The sequence below is a fragment of the Rhinoraja longicauda genome, chromosome 17, assembly GCF_053455715.1.
Source record: "Rhinoraja longicauda isolate Sanriku21f chromosome 17, sRhiLon1.1, whole genome shotgun sequence".
Classification (NCBI taxonomy): Eukaryota; Metazoa; Chordata; class Chondrichthyes; order Rajiformes; family Arhynchobatidae; genus Rhinoraja; species Rhinoraja longicauda.
In genome coordinates, this window is record NC_135969.1 from 23604466 (window position 1) to 23621398 (window position 16933).

Sequence of the window (16933 nt, forward strand, 5' to 3'; positions counted from 1 at the left end):
ACACTGCGGTACAGTACAGATGGGCATAGATTTATTACCGTGTAACACTGGAGTACAGCATTGATGGACACATCAATCACCGTCTGTCACTGTATAACACTGGGATAGATTACTGTTTGGTTCAGTGCTGTCAGTGTATAACACAGGTTTAGTTTAGTTTATTATTGTCACGTGTACCGAGATACAGTGAAAAGCTTTTTTTATGTGCTAAGCAGTCAAAGAAAAGAGTATACAGTACATGAATATAATCAAGCCGTCCACAGTGCACTGATAAAGAATAAAGAGTACAAATTTAGTGCACGATAAAGTTCGATTAAAGATAGTTCAAAGGTATCTAATGAGAAAGATGTGGGTCAGGACTGCACTTTAGCTGATGAGAAGACAGTTCAGTTGCCTGATAACAGCTGGGAAGAAACTGTCCTTGAGTATGGAGGTATGCATTTTAAAACTTCTATATCTCTTGCCTGATGGGAGGGGAGAGAAGCGAGTGAGTCTGGAGTGAAACTGCTCCTTGATTATGCCGGCAGCCTTGAAAGGGTATGAAATGCAGATGGAATCAATGGCAGGGAGATTGGATTGCGTGATGGTCTGGGCCATGTCTACAACCACGGCATGTAGGTGCAGCGGTAGTGTTGCGCCTTACAGCACCAGAGATCTGTGTTCGATCCTGACTACAGATGCGCCTGTATGGAGTTTGTACGTTCTCCCCATGACCTTCGTGGGTTTTCTCCGGGAGAAAATTTGGTCTCCCCCACACTCCAAAGATGTACAAGTTTGTCGGCTAATTGGCTTTGATTTAAAAAAATTGTAAAGTGTCCCTAGAGGGTGTAGGATGGTGTTAGTGTACAGGCATCGCTGGTTAGCATGGATTTGATGGGACGAAGAGCCTGTTTCAGCACTGTATCTCTAAACTAAAACTAAACTAAGCTCTGCAATTTCTTGTGGCCTTGGTTGGCACTGTTTCAAAACCAGGCTGTGATGTATTCCAATAAAATGCTTTCCACAGCACCCCTGTAGAGGTTGAGAGAGGATTGTTGGGGACATGTCGAACTTTCTAAACCTTCTAAGGAAGTTAAGGTGCTATTGTGCTTTCTTGGCAGTAGTTTTGATGTGGTTGGCCCAGACCAAATTGCCGGTGATATTTTTACTTGGGAACTTGAAGCCCTACTTCAGCACCCTCAATGGTTCAATGGTACCTTATTTGTCACATGTCTGAGGTACAGTGAAATTCATTTTTGTGTACAGTTCAGTACACTATCACTATACTTGAGCACTTGGATATGTTTTAGACAAACAGATCAGATACAGTACCAGTGCATAGTTGTAGTACACTGAGGCAGTATAGAGAGTTGCCAGATTTGGCGCCATTCTCAAGTCCTAATTGTTATAGGTGTAGAGTTCTTAAGCTGAGAATGTAAGCCCGCTGTCCTTGTGGCGTTGCAGGGTTGGCCTGGCCTAGCATGGCAATTGGTGTCCTCCGCCACTGCTCCACCACTACTGCAGGCCACGTCCGGAACATTTGCTAAGCTTCTTGGTGTGACACCCGGTCCTGCCGAGCCCCAGGCTGCTGCGGGGTCTCCAGTGGCCCACTCCACCATCAAGGCACTGCACTGCCTCCTGCAGCTGGTCTCCCTCAGTCCGTCTTCCTCCTCTTCGGTCCTTGGGGCGAGCAGGGATCTGGCCCGGCGACTTTCCTCTTCAGGCAGTTTTCTGGTTCCGCAGCGGGTGAACCAGGCCTGATGTCGGTATGGCCGCGGCACGCTGGCCCAATTTGTACAAGTCTTCACTTGCTGAAATTAATCACAATCTCCTTTGCCTTGCTGACATTGAGGGAGAGGTTGTTGTCTTGGCACGAAGTTACAAGGTTCTCAATCTCCATCTCATTATTATTTGATATCCTGCGCACTGAAGTACTGTTGGGCGCAGGGTGTCACTGTATAACACTGGGATGGAATTCAATACATTTCTGTCAGTGGAAAACACTGAGGTATAGTACTGGTGGGCACAGGGTTGTCAAGGTATAACAGTGATGGGCACTGTATAATCCGGAAGTGTACAGTTCTGCCAGTGTTTAACACTGGGTATAATATTGATATGGCATAAGACCGTACTGCAACACAGGGATACAACATTGGTGCATGCAGGTCTGTCAGTACAGTAAAACAATAATCTAGCATACATAGAACCTGTCAGATTGGCAGGTTTTCCAGACTATTGGATGTTATGTCTATCAATTAATATATCGACACATACTTAATTTATTTTGTTAGATGTCTTGCAATATGATACATTTTCCAGTGAACCAAGTGAGTAAAAGTGTGCACAGGAAACCAAGACCTTGGTGAATGAAAGAGAGAATGGGAACTAAAGTCCTGGTGTGTTGGAGGGACCTTGGGAATCATGGTTTGGTGAATAGAAAGAGAGTGCAGGAACAGGGACCTGGTGAGTGAAAGGGAGGGCAGGAACCAAGGTTCTGATTTGTTAGAGGGAGCATGGAAACCAAGGCATGGGTGTGTAGAACGGTAGCACAGGAACCTTGACTTAGTGAGTGGAAGGAGAGTGTGACAAAATGTATGTGGTGAGCCAGATGCCAAACCATTGGGACTTCCAAATAATCAGTTAGTGGATTTCTGGAGTTTTAATATATACAAGTGGACCCGTTGGGCCCATTCCTCATAGAGAGGGAACAGGGAAGGGGAGAGGGTGGCACTCAACTCAGCCCCGTGGCGCCAGCGCTGCAGCCAGAGCGAGCCCCTTATCCTCCCCCTACTCACCCACTCCATCCCCCCTACCCCCCCACTACCCCCTCCCCTCCTCCCACCCTTACTCCCCCTCCACTCCCCCCTCCTCTCCCCACTCCCCTCTCCCAATCCCCACTCACCTCCCCCCACCCCCACTCCCTCTTCCCCTCCCCAGCCCTACTCTCCACTCCACCTCCCCTCACCCCCACTCCCCCTCCCCCCCCCCACCCCCACTCCCTCCCCTCGGACTTCCCATTGCGACGTCATATGCGGGTGACGGCTAAAGGGAGAGAAAAGTGATTTTTTAAACTTTAAAGAGATTTTGAAAGATTAAAAATGTGATTTTGTTTTTTAATATAACATTTATTCCAGCCCAGGACAATGGTGAGTAAGGTGGGCCTAAAATAGTAGCGATATTTTGTACTGTTTTGGCTGTGTCCTGCCCCAAATAATATACAATTAATATACACACAAACAAGCAGAGAGTTTTAGTAATATACGAGACCAAGTGGACCCGTTGGGCCCATTCCTCATTGGGTTCCCATCATGACATGGGAAAATCGCATTTGTTCTTTAAAATAAATGGCGTTTTTTTCTTTAAAATAAAATAAATCTTATCTGGAATGTTTTTGCTTTTTATGGTTAAAATCCTCTCTTGGAGATCCTCGAGACTGTGCCCTCATTCAGCAGCATCAGCTTGACTGCGACGGCAGTTGCTTTGAGCGGGAAGAAACTTTGAGCGGGAAGAAACCTCTCCCCCCACGTGGAACTCGGACCAATCAGGCGTCCAGCGGGAGGTTGTGGCCAATCAATGGACCCCACATGGGGATGAGCAGCAGGATCAAATCAGGAAGCGCCGGCGACCAATCAGAGTGGAGAGCACCAGCGCTCCCCCCACGTGGGACCCGGGCCAATCGGGCGTCGAGTGTGAGGTCGGAGCTGAGCACAAAATGGCAACCCTACCCCAACTGTGCAAGCGTCGGAGCTGCAGACAACATGGCAACCCTCCCCCAACTGCGCACGCGCCGGAGCTGAACACAAAATGGCAACCCTCCCCTAACCGCATACGCACGGATGCGACAGCCATCCGTTGGGCCCAAAGTTCTCCTGCATTGGTGTAGTACCCTCTCCTCCCCCACTTCCACTGCCCCCCCACTCCATCCCCCCTTAATCCATCCCCACTCCATCCCCCCTCCTCCCACCACTCACCCACTTCATCCCCGCTCCCCTCCCCTCCCCCCACTTCCCCTCCCCTCCCCCACCACCCTTACTACCCTCCTTTCCCCTCCCCCAACACCACTCCTGCTCCCCCATCCCTACTCCCCTCCCCCCACTCCCACTGCCCCCCACTCCCCTCCACCCCACTCCCACACTACCCCTCTCCACTCCTCCCCACTATCCCCCACCGGTCCCTCAACCTGGGCATCAAACAGAGCCCCCACATTGCCTTCCCCTGCAAGAGATTAATATATATTGAAAGGTATGCAATATAACATTTTATATTCTTACATTTATTATATTTTAAGTATTATCATTATATATATATATTGTGTGTGTGTGTGTTTGTCGGGGAGCTGGGACTACACCTCCCGTCGGGCGGCAGGAGATGCCCACAAGATGGAGGAGCGGGAGGAGGAGCAGAAGAAAGAGAACGCTCACCGTTTTTGTTGCAGTCGTCAAAGCGGGTGCTGGAGGAGACGTGGGAGGAGGAGGAGAAGAAGCTGCCCGCTGGGGGTTGTAATCCGGTGATGGTCCGGGGCACTGGGCCCGGGCGGGAGCGGGGACTCGACGATGCCGTCGGTTGAAGCGGGCGCTGGAGGAGACGGAGGGGAACGATCGGACGACGGGGACGACAACCATCTTCCTCCTGCTCTGAATCTCCCACGGGGCCAGGTGCGGGCGAGGAAAGGGAAGCCACTCACCCTGGCCCCGGGTGTGCCAATGGGGCATCGAGCGGGAGGTCGAAAGCCAATCAATGGACCCCACGTGGGGGTAAGCGGCAGGAGCAAATCAGGATGCGCCGGCGACCAATCAGTGCGGGGAACGCCAGCGCTCCCCCCATGTCGGACCCGGACCAATTGGGCGTCGAGCGTGTGGTCGGAGCTGAAGACATAATGGCAACCCTCCCCCAACTGCACACTCGCCGGAGCTGAAGACGACATGGCAACCCTCCCCCAACTACAGACTCGCCGGAGCTGAAGACAAAATGGCATCCCTCCCCCAATCGCGCACACGCTGATCCGGTGGACATCTGTTGGGCCCAAAGCTCTCCTCCATTGGTGTAGCACCCTCCCCGACTCCCTCCCCTTCCCCTCCCCCCCATTCACCCACTCAATCCCCCTCAACTTCCCTTTTCACCCCCTCCCCCCTCAACCTCCCTTACCCCACCCCCATCCGGCACTCCTCCCCCCAATTCAACCACTCCATTCCCTCTCCTCCCCCCACTCAATCCCCCCTCCCTCCCCACCACTCACCCACTCCATCACCTCCCCGCCACTCACCCACTCTATCACCTCCCCCCTACTCACACACTCCACCCCCCTTCACCCACTCCATCCCCTTCCCTCCCCCTCACCCACTCCATCCCCCCTCACCCACTCCATCCCCCCTCACTCACTCCATCCCCCCTCACTCACTCCATCCCCCCTCAACCACTCCATCCCCCCTCAACCACTCCATCCCCCCTTCCCTCCACACCGACTCCACTCCATCCCCCCTCACCCACTCCATCCCCTTCACCCCCCCTCACCCACTCCATTCCCCCACCCCTCCCCTCCCTCCCCCCGCACTCACTCCATCCCCCCTCCCTCCCCTGCACTCACTCCATCCCCGCTCACCCACTCCATCCCCCCTCCCCCACTCACCCACTTCAACCACCCCTTCCCACCTCACGCACGCCTCCCTCCCCACCCCACTAACTCACTCCATCCCCCCCTCACCCCTCCACCCCCCTCACCCCTCCATCCCACCTGACCTCTCCATCCTCCCTCACACCATCCCCCCTCCCCTCTCCCCCACTCATCCAATCCATCTCCCATCCCCCACTCACCCACTCCACCCTAGTTCACCCACCCCATTGACCGACTCCATCCCCCCTTCCTCATCCACTGCATCCACCACTCACCCACTCCATCTGCCCCTCCCTCCCCCACTCAGCCACTTCTTCCTCACTCACCCCTTCATCCCCCCTCACCTACTCCATTCCCCATTCCCTCCCCTCCCTCCACCCTGCACTCACCCACTCGATCCCCCCTCATTAACTTCAACCCCCCCTCCCTCCCCCCATTCATCCACTTGACCCTCCCCCTCCCTCACCCCCCCCAGTCGCCCACTCCATCCCCCCCTCCCTGCCCCAATCACCCACCCATCCCCTCCCCCACCCCTACTCCTCCCCACTCCACAACCGCACTCCCCCTCACCCCTCCCTCCACCCCCACTTCACCCCCTACCCCCACTCCCCTACCCCCACTCCCCCTTACTCCCTTCCCCCCATCCCCACTCACCCCCCTCCTCCTCCACCTCCACTCCTCCCCCCTCCACTCCCCCTCGCCTCCCCTCCCCCCCCTACTCTCCCACCTCCCTCCCACTCTTCCCTCCCCCCACGGCCACTCCCCTCCGTGGACCTGTTGGCGGCGAAAGCCACTTACCTGTGCCTCGTGTGTGCAACGGTGATCGCTGGCGGGCGGCAGCGGGGGCCCGGCGGGAGCTGGGACTACACCTCCCAGCGGGCAGCGCGGTGGCGGGTGCAGGGACTACACCCGGCGGGCAGCGCGGCGGTGGGAGGAGAGCACAAGATGGCGGAGCGGGAGGAGAAAGAAAAGGAAAGCGGACGCCATTTTGGGGGAGTCGTCGACAACGCCACCGGTTGAAGCGGGCCCCGGAGGAATCGCGGGAGGTGGAGGAGAAGAAGCTGCCCGGTGGGGATTGTATTCCGGTGATGGTGCGGGGTGCTGGTCCTGGGCGGGAGCGGGGACTCGACGATGCCATAGGTTGAAGCGGGCGCTAGAGGAGACTGAGGGGAATGATGAGTCGACAGGGACGACGACCATCTTCCTCCTGCTCAGAGTCTCCCCCGAGGCCGGGTGCGGGCGAGGGGGGAAAGGAAAGGGGAGAGAGAGCCACTCACCCCGGCCCCAGGCGGCCATCACGGTGGGCAGCAGCAGGAGAGCGACCGTCCTGCCAGCGGCCATCTTGCCTTCTTGCCATGGGAGGAAGGTCAGGTGCGAGGTATGCCAGGGGGTGGCGGGAGCGCATTTGTTAATGTTAGTTTATTGGACGCGACTCCCTGGCCCCATTGTGACGTTACACGCTGAAGATCGTAATGAAATCAGTTTAAAAGGTAATTTTTAAACTTTAAAATCTCTCTAGCTTTAAGAATATAACACCAATCTGAATGAAAATTGTTGTAAAGCGTCGCCAGGACAATGGTGATTAGAGTGGTGCTAAAATTGTGGCGTTATTTTTACCGTTTTGGCTGTATTTCCATAACAAAATCTCAGATACATAAATCAATCTTAAAAATATAATTAAAATATAATAAAATAAATATAATAAAAATATATAACGAAAATATAAAATAGATCAGAGTTTTAGTAATAGACTAGACCAAGTGGGCCCGTTCCTCGTCGGGTTTCCATTGCGACCTGGGGAAATCGCGTTTTTTCTTTAGTTGGCATCTCATTGTTCAGTATGTCTTGTACAGCCATGTAGCCATGCGAATGCTGTGCTATATTTATGGAATCAGCGATGAACCCATGACTTTATGGTATTTGGAGAGAAAGGGATGTGTGGTTTATTATGCATTCATTTGGTATGTGATATTGCTGTTGTTGATGGTCCAAATATCCCATTTTTATGGCTCTATATTTTAATGCCACAGAATATAACAGAGGGCATTCACAATCTGAAGTAAACTGTGTTGAGGTCACTCATTACAATACTGTCAAGGACAGAAGTATCTATGACAGATTGGAAAGGGTGACACATGTTGGGTCTTTAACCATTTGCTGTGGTCTGCAGCTATGTCATTAGTATATGTAATAGAATCCATATAGTCATTTGCCTACATTGTCTTTCCTCCTTATGCTTCTCAGTTTGAATACCATCTCTAGCCTCTGGAGTCCGTTAGTCTCCCCACTATTTAACACACCGCCACTTTTGGTGTCATCTGTACATTTTGATTTTCTACCAAGCACATCCGTTTACATGTACCAAAGAAAAGTCACTGGTTCGTGCACAGCCTACTATTTTCCAACATGACAAACAGATTTATTCTGACCCTCTGATTCCTTGAGCTAATTTATACTTCTACAGTATAAACCCTTTTACTCCAAATGAATTTATTTTTTCTTACCAGCTATTTTTATGTGAGACTTTATGAATGCCTTATGAAAATCCACATTGATGATATCTGCTCAATTCCCCTTTTCAAACCTTTCCATAATCACATCAAAAAATTAATATGGTTATTCAAACAGGGCTTGCCTTTAACACATCAGTGCTATGTCACCTTTATTAATTAAAAATTCTCCAACTACCTACTAACTTTTTTTTCTGGTTGTGACTTCTAAAAGTTTCCCACCATGGAGGTTAACTGGCATGCCTGTAGTTGCCTGACAGGACCAAGCCCTCCCCAACCCCTAGTCCCACTATCCCCCACCTTTTAAAAATGTGTCACATTTTCACAATATTTACTGTAATATAAGGAAATTTGTGCACAACCAATACTGGATCTTGTGCAAGCAGTCTGATAACTCAGAGATCAAATAAGTTGGAAAAAGGGATCATGAGAATGGTTGGTTTTATCCTAAATGTGAAATTTGTTACATTTACACAGAACTTTACAACAAATGGGCCAAGGTTAGATCCCTGCAGGAAACTCTGGAGATTGCTACATGAAATCAGGAAATTACAGTTTTCTAATGTTGTAAAGTGGAATTAACTTAAACTTGTATTTTATAAATAACCTTATAATAAATTAGGTATATTGAATGGCTGTCAGAGAAGACAGCCAATTCAGTAGGTTGCTCATAATCTTTGAAGCCAGAAATATATTTAATTATTCAAAGCATCCATCTTTAGATTGCTGTAGGTATTACGTTTCTTTCAGTATTTTCCTCCACAACAAAAATTGCAGAAATAATCAAGGGTGAGCATTATATGTTTCAAGCAGATGGAACTCCCACACTGCAACATGTCCAGCAAACTTTTGAGATTCAGCCATATATCAACATGAGAAAACAAATTCAAAGTGTGAACCAAGTGTAAGTGGAGGTGGACTTAATGGGTGAACATGTGGTCTTTCCTTTTACAGGAATGATAATTTCTCTCCAGCTGCTTCGGGGTGAGATGGATAACATTCGCAGAGAGAATCCTATCATCTTTAATCGGGGAGTGGCCATCACCCGCAAGCTGGGCTTCCCTGATGTCATCATGCCAGGTAGGCTTTGACCTGTAGTCATTGTGGGAACTAAATCTTTTTCTTTAAAATAAATTAGTGGGAAATAAATTGCACAGGAACTTCATACCGGCAATTGGTGTAACATTTCTGCTACCTCCCTGCAAATTACAAACGTGCACCAAATTACAAATAAATTTCCACATAAAGGCATATTTTCATTTGTTTTAATTGCTTTGGAATGAGCTGTGGAGGCATCCCTGGTGGTAAGATTTGGAGTAATATAGAATGAGCAGAGAAATGTAGTTTAGTTTTGTTTATTGTTGTCATGTGTACCGAGGTACAGTGAAAAGCTTTTTGATCAAGTCAAGTCAAATTTATTTGTCACATACACATACACGATGTGCAGTGAAATGAAAGTGGCAATGCCTGCGGGTTGTGCACAAAAAGAATTACAGTTACAGCATATAAATAAAGTTAATAAGTTACTATTAGTGTCGACAAAAATTTAGTCTCTGGGGTTATAAAAGTTGACAGTCCTGATGGCCTGTGGGAAGAAGCTCCGTCTCATCCTCTCCGTTTTTGCAGCGTGACAGCGGAGGCGTTTGCCTGATCGTAGCATCTGGAACAGTCCGTTACTGGGGTGGCAGGGGTCCCTCATGATCTTGCTTGCTCTGGATCTGCACCTCCTGGATGCGTGCTAACCAGTTAATAAAAAGACTGTACATTGTTTCAATCAAGCATCCCCGTGTACAGGATAAAGGCCATAACATTTAGTGCAAGATAAGGTTCAATAAAGTCTGATTAAAGATAGTTCAAATATCTCTAATGATGTAGATGGGACAACAGGATCTCAATCTAGCTGGTGAGAGAATGGGTCAGTTGCCTGATAATAAACTGTCCCTGAATCTGGAGGTAAATGTTTTCAAAATTCTTTACCTCGTCCCTAATGGGAGAGGGAATAACAGGGTGTGACCGGGTTGGGACTGATCCTTGATTATGCTTGTGGCCTCGCCAAGGCTGCGTGAAGTGTAGATGGAGTAAAAAAAAAGAACAATTTTAAATTTAAAAAAATGGAGTCCATGAAAGGGAGGTTAGTTTGCATAATGGTCTGAGCTACGTCTACAACTGTCCACAATTTATTTCGGTCTTCGATGGAGCTGTTCCCAAACCATGCTTTCTACGGCGCATCTGTAGAAGTTGGTGAGGTTGTTGGGGACATGCCAAACTTCCTAAGTCATCCATGAAAGTAGAGATATTGGTATGCTTTCTTGGCTTTGATGTGGCTGGTCCTGGACAGTATTTGGAAACAATCTGATGAATATGTGAAATATAACTAAATTGAACTACTAGATAAGAGGAAAACTGGTTGGAAATGGCAATATAAATTTTAAACTATATTGTCAGGAAATTCTTCTTCATATAAGGGTGGTTGACATGATATAAATTCACAGACAAAATAGTGAAATCAAAGACCACTAATTATTTTTATTTAAATTTAATGCTGCAGCAGAGGATTTTTTGAAACTCTAGTTAAATTCATTAAAAAAGGGAGTGTTATAAATATTCAGTTCTGTGGGATTTCTCTGTGGTGTGAGAAACAAAGTTCATGATTCAGGTTGATTCAGGTTGTTCCATTGTTCGATTCCAATTATGTATCCACGATGTTAATCCTTTCGAAGATGTACCGCTGTCAAGATTTTAGCCGCTGTCAAATTAAATGTTTCTTTTCATAAGAGGTATGTCAGGTTATAGCATCATATTGATGTCGTGTGCATCAGTTGACATGTTGGACTTTCTGCATTTTTGTTCCAATTTTTTATACTTTTTCAGTTGCAACCTCTCATAAAATAAACTTTTAATAGTTTGATTGGCTGTGAAATTAGGTGCTGTTGTACTTGCTTTTTGGTGCTATAAGGTGCTGATTTGATCCAAGTTTTAATTACAAATCTCAATCAAACATTTTTGAACAAATCGCAGTACTTCTCAAAATGATTATATGCATTGCAAAATATGCTGAAACTATATAGAATAGACAGTGGGTGGCATCATTCCTGTTATGCTCATTTAATACTTGTCTCTCCATATCAAGCTGCATCGATTCAGCAAACACATGGGCTCTGGTTCAAGTATCCAAAAGGAAGAGAAGGATTTGCCATCTCCCTTTCCTCTTGTATTACTTAAAGAGACATTTGTTTCTTCAGTATTCATTAAATATTCATTTGGATGGCATAATATTTGTAGAATTTTGCTGAGTTACATTTTACAAGCTAGGTGTAACATCTAAGGTGTAACAGAGCTTTTTTTTAGCAGAAAGTGGGAGTTAAATTGAGCTACTGCCAGGATTAGGAGAATAAGAAGAGTTAAAAAAAAAATTGTCCACTGTGCCCACAATGTTCATGCTTTAACAACAAGTTTTGGGAAACAAGAGTTAAGCAATAATTTTTGTTCCTGATTCAAGTTAGAGCTATAATAACCAGAACTACAATAAGATCTACAGAGTCAACTGCAAAATGGTACATTCCACTATTAAAATTATGAAACACAATTCTGATGCTTGAATATTCTGACGGCACAGTTCTGCTCACACCAAAGAGATGTTCTTGCTTTAATGTTGCATGCAAAGCTCTTGTGAATTTGCAGGGAAAGCCTTTGTCTGCAGCAGCTCAGCTAGGGTTGCCAACTATCTCACTCCCAAATACAGGACAAGGTGACGTCACTGCCCCGCGCCTCACGTGACCTCACCCAGCCAGCGGCCACATGCTCCCGCTCCACCAATGGCGGCCGACCGGGCTGGGAGGCGGGTTGCTAAGCAACCTCTGTTAGGGGCTCCTAGAAATCGCAACAAAATGTAGTAATAATCAGCAAGGTCTTAAAATCCCGGGTTTAAATGTACAGGTTTGTCTAACTCGGTGTAAAATCTAACAGAAATGCCTGGGGATCTCTGCAGAGTATGGGCAGAAAAGACATCACCCCTTGCATTGGGTGGCGATTACAGTGTGAGCGAGTGCGGCCAGCGCCTGCTCCATATATATAATGGCACTGGAGACACCAAGGGCAGCTCTCTCAGTGTTAATGACGCCGGCTGCACACCATGTTCCCATTGGGGCAGCTCGGCCCCCTGTTCCTCCTGATGGCCGGCGTCTCCCTCTCTTGCGAGCCACAAACTTCACCGGCATTATGTACAGGTTTACCAAGAACGCTGCCTTGGTCTGTATGTTCTGGGTAGGGGAAAGGAATTTAAAAAAACAGCGACTTCCCGCCCACCCAATCAACCAACCAAACATGCCCTCCAAGACAGCAGATTCTGGCTCGGTTGACCGGCTGCCGCAAGGAACTAAACCGGACTGTCAATGGTGAACCTGCAATTAGTGTCAAAGAATGGCTCAGTTTCTGACTTTTTTGTGGATTGGACGAATTCCCGCAGGTTTAAGCAATTTAAGTGGATTGTAACCCACTGCGTGACTTAGAAGCATTGATTAATGTTACTCCAAGGAGTCGCAATGGTCCACCATCTGCCTTAAAGTGATTTGGGAATGACGACCGGTCACCAACTCGAAACATTAACTCTGTTTCTCTTTCTGACCCGCTGAGCTTTTCCCCGCGGTATTTCTGTTAAATTTTACACCGAGTTAGCCCAAACCTGTACATTTAAACCCGGGATTTTAGGACCTTGCTGATTATTACTACATTTTGTTGCAATTTCTGGGAGCCCCTAACGGTTGCGTAGCAACCCACCTCCCCGCCCGGGCGGCCGCCATTGGTGGAGCGGGAGCAAGTGGCCGCTGGCTGAGTAAGGTCACCCTTTGTCCCTTATTTGGGAGTGAGGAAGTTGGCAACCCTACTAATACGGGACAAGGGCGGTCCCATATGAGACAAACCAATTTAGCCCAAAATACGGGATGTCCCGGCTAATACAGGACAGTTGGCAACCCTAAGCATAGCTGCCATGGCACCTCAAAATTATCCAAGATGGCTTTATGGAGCTGTGCATTAAAAAACCTGTATGTTCCTCTCCTCCATGCTGAAAGAGATTCTCAGTACCATATCAGGAAGCTGAGGTGTCTGATCACACTCGGACATGACTTACTCCAACTTCACAAAACGTAAAAGTGATTTTCAACAGTGGTTGGAGGTAATGAGCTGCTAGCCTTTAAGAAATGCTGGTGGTAACAACTATTAAAATAATATCTTGTTGATATATGTGTGTGCGCAATAAATGATATATTTGACAGCACACAACGATCATGATAATGAAACACGAATATGAAATTGTGTTTGTGATTTGTACAGGGTCAAACTTTGTGAATTGTTTTTGTGTGTCATGTGATGTAATTTCTCCCATGCAGTGGTTCCATTCCTTTATTCTGGCTGATCTAAATTTTATTTATTTTCATGCCCCAACTTTCACTTGCAATAAAAATAATCACTGACACAAATAAAAACTTCTGTTGGCAAGAAGGTATAAACACAGACAAGAGGTTTACGAGAATGATCCCAGGGATGATTGAGCTAACATTTGATGAGTGTTTGATGGAAATGAGCCTGCACTTGCTGGAATTTCAGAGGATGAAGAGGGATCTCATTGAAACTTACTGAAAAGTGAAAGCTTGGATAGAGTGGATGTGGAAAGGATGTTTCCACTAATGGAAGAGTCTAGTACCAGAGGTCATAGCCTCAGAATAAAAAGACGCACCTTTACAAAGGAGACAAGGAAAGAATTTATTTAGTTAGAGGGTGGTGAATCTATGGAATTCATTGCCGCAGAAGGCTGTAGAGGCCGTCAATGGATATTTTTAAGGTAGAGATTGATAGATTCTTGATTAGTACAGGTGTCAGGGTTATGAGGAGAAGGCAGGAGAATGGGGTTGAGAAGGAAAGATAGATGCTTTCAAGAGAGAGCTGGATAGAGCTCTTAAGGATAGCGGAGTGAGGGGGTATGGGGAGAAGGCAGGAACGGGGTACTGATTGATAGTGATCAGCCATGATCGCATTGAATGGCGGTGCTGGCTCGAAGGGCTGAATGGCCTACTCCTGCACCTATTGTCTATTGTCTATCAGCCATGATTGAATGGCAAAGTGGACGATGGGCCAAATGGCCTAATTCTGCTCGTATAACTTATGAATTTATGAAAGCTAAACATGGAGGTCAGATAGAAAAATAAATATGTGCCTGTAACTACTGTTTTAAAAAGAGATTATTACAAATTTTATATTGGGAAAACCTTTTTTTGTAGGCTAGGCTTGCCAAAAAATTACAGGTAATAGTACCAAGAATGAACGCTATGAAAGAAATTTTCATTAGGCGAGAAACAGTATTGGGTAGACTAATGGGACTGAAGGATGATAAATCCCCTGGGCCTGATGGTCTGCATCCCGGGGTCCTCAGGGAGGTGGCTCTAGAAATAGTGGTCGCATTGGCGATCATTTTCCAATGTTCAATAGATTCAGGATCAGTTCCTGTGGATTGGAGGATAGCTAATGTTATCCCACTTTTCAAGAAAGGAGCGAGACAGAAAACGGGGAATTACAGACCAGTTAGCCTGACTTCGGTGATGGGAAAGATGCTGGAGTCAATTATCAAAGGGATAATAATGGTGTATTGGATAGCAGTAAAAGGATAAGTCCAAGTCAGCATGGCTCTATGAAAGGGAAATCATGCTTGACTAATCTTTTGGAATTTTTTGAGGATGTGACAAGTAAAATGGATGAAGGGGAGCCAGTGGATGTAGTGTATCTAGACTTTCAGAAAGCCTTTGATAAGGTCCCGCACGGGAGATTGGTGACCAAAATTAGAGCACATGGTATTGGGGTAGGGTGTTGACATGGATAGAAAATTGGTTGGCAGACAGGAAGCAAAGAGTCAATGGGTCCTTTTCAGAATGGCAGGCAGTGGCGAGTGGACTGCCGCAAGGCTCGGTGATAGGGCTGCAACTGTTTTACCATATATATTAATGATTTAGATTTAGAGATACAGGGCAGAAACAGGCCCTTCGGCCCACCGGGTCCGCGCCGCCCAGCGATCCCCGCACTATCCTACACACACTAGGGACAATTTTTACATTTGCCCAGCCAATTAACCTACATACCTGTATGTCTTTGGAGTGTGGGAGGAAACCGAAGATCTCGGAGAAAACCCACGCAGGTCACGGGGAGAACGTACAAACTCCGTACAGACGGCGCCTGTAGTCAGGATCAAACCTGAGTCTCCGGCGCTGCATTCGCTGTAAGGCAGCAACTCTACCGCTGCGCCACCGTGCCGCATGGAATACAATTGTATTTGGAAGAGGGAATTAGAAGCACCACTAGCAAGTTTGCAGATGACACAAAGCTGGGTGGCAGTGTAAACTATGAAGAGGATTTTAGGAGGTTGCAGGGTGACCTGGACAGGTTGAGTGAGTGGGCAGATGTGTGGCAGATGCAGTATAATATAGATAAATGTGAGGTTATCCACTTTGGCGGCAAAAACAAGGAGGCAGATTATTATCTCAATGGTGTTAGGTTAGGTAAGGGGGAGGTGCAGCAAGACCTGGGTGTCCTTGAAAGTTGAAGGACACCAATCACTGAAAGTTGGCGTGCAGGTACAGCAGGCAGTGAAGAAAGCTAATGGAATGTTGGCTATAACAAGAGGATTCAGTATAGGAGTAAAGAGGTTCTTCTGCAGTTGTATAGAGCCCTGGTAAGACCACATCTGGAGTATTGTGTACAGTTTTGGTCTCCTAATTTGAGGAAGGACATCCTTGTAATTGAGGCAGTGCAGCGTAGGTTCACGAGGTTAATCCTTGGGATGGCGAGACTGTCATATGAGGAAAGATTGAAAAGACTAGGCTTGTATTCACTGGAGTTTAGAAGGATGAGAGGGGATCTTATAGAAACGTATAAAATTATAAAAGGACTGGACAAGCTAGATGCAGGAAAAATGTTCCCAATGTTGGGCGAGTCCAGAACCAGGGGCCACAGTCTTAGAATAAAGGGGAGGCCATTTAAAACTGAGGTGAGAAGAAACCTTTTTCACCCAGAGTTGTGAATTTGTGGAATTCTCTGCCACAGAGGGCAGTGGAAGCCAAATCACTGGATGGATTTAAGAGAGAGTTAGATAGAGATGTAGGGGCTAGTGGAATCAAGGGATATGGGGAGAAGGCAGGCACGGGTTATTGATTGGGGACGATCAGCCATGATCACAATGTATCGTATTTCAAACGCAAAATAGGAGGAGCCAGCGCTGCCGTCGCAGCTGCGGCTTGCCTGCAGTCCGTCTGTCTTTTGTGTTTTTTGTTGTTTTTGTATGAATTGTAGTTTTAATATGGTGTAGTGTTTGTATGTTATGTGGGGGGGAGGGGGTGGGAGGGAACGGGAACTGTAAAAAATTCTCTCTCCCGAACAGAGACGCGACCTTTGTTTCTGTGTCGTGTCTCCGTTCCCGCTGCGGCCTACCGCCGGCCATGCACCTGGGACCACCTGGGGCTCTGGTTCGCAGAGCCCGCGGCCTGGACTCACCAACTGCGGCGCTGGCTGCCTGCGGATGCTGCGGGAGCGGCTGCGACTCGTCTCCGGAGGCTCCGGCGCGGGCCGCGTGGACGTCGGAAGCTCGCAGGCCCCTGGGAGGGGGCCGACATCGGGAGCACCGGCAGCGGCAGAGACAGCGTCTTCTCCCGCCCCGAATCGCGGGTCTTGGGTCGGCCCGCCGTGGACCTTTCACCGTCCGGCGCGGCCTGAAATAGGCCGCGGGATTTTCACCGCCCAGCGGGGGCTTCAATGTCGGGAGCCCCGACCGCCCCGACGTGGCAACTTCAAC

At 47.8% G+C, this 16933-nt stretch overlaps 1 protein-coding gene across 1 annotated transcript in view; it reads left to right on the plus strand.

Annotated features, from left to right (window-relative positions):
• The window catches only part of dock3 (dedicator of cytokinesis 3), a 262260-nt gene that overhangs the window by 183938 nt on the left and 61389 nt on the right, over positions 1-16933 (plus strand). The window contains exon 14 of the mRNA XM_078413752.1: positions 9055-9180. Within this exon, the coding sequence (XP_078269878.1) occupies positions 9055-9180 (126 nt within the window). The remainder of the gene's footprint in view (positions 1-9054; positions 9181-16933) is intronic.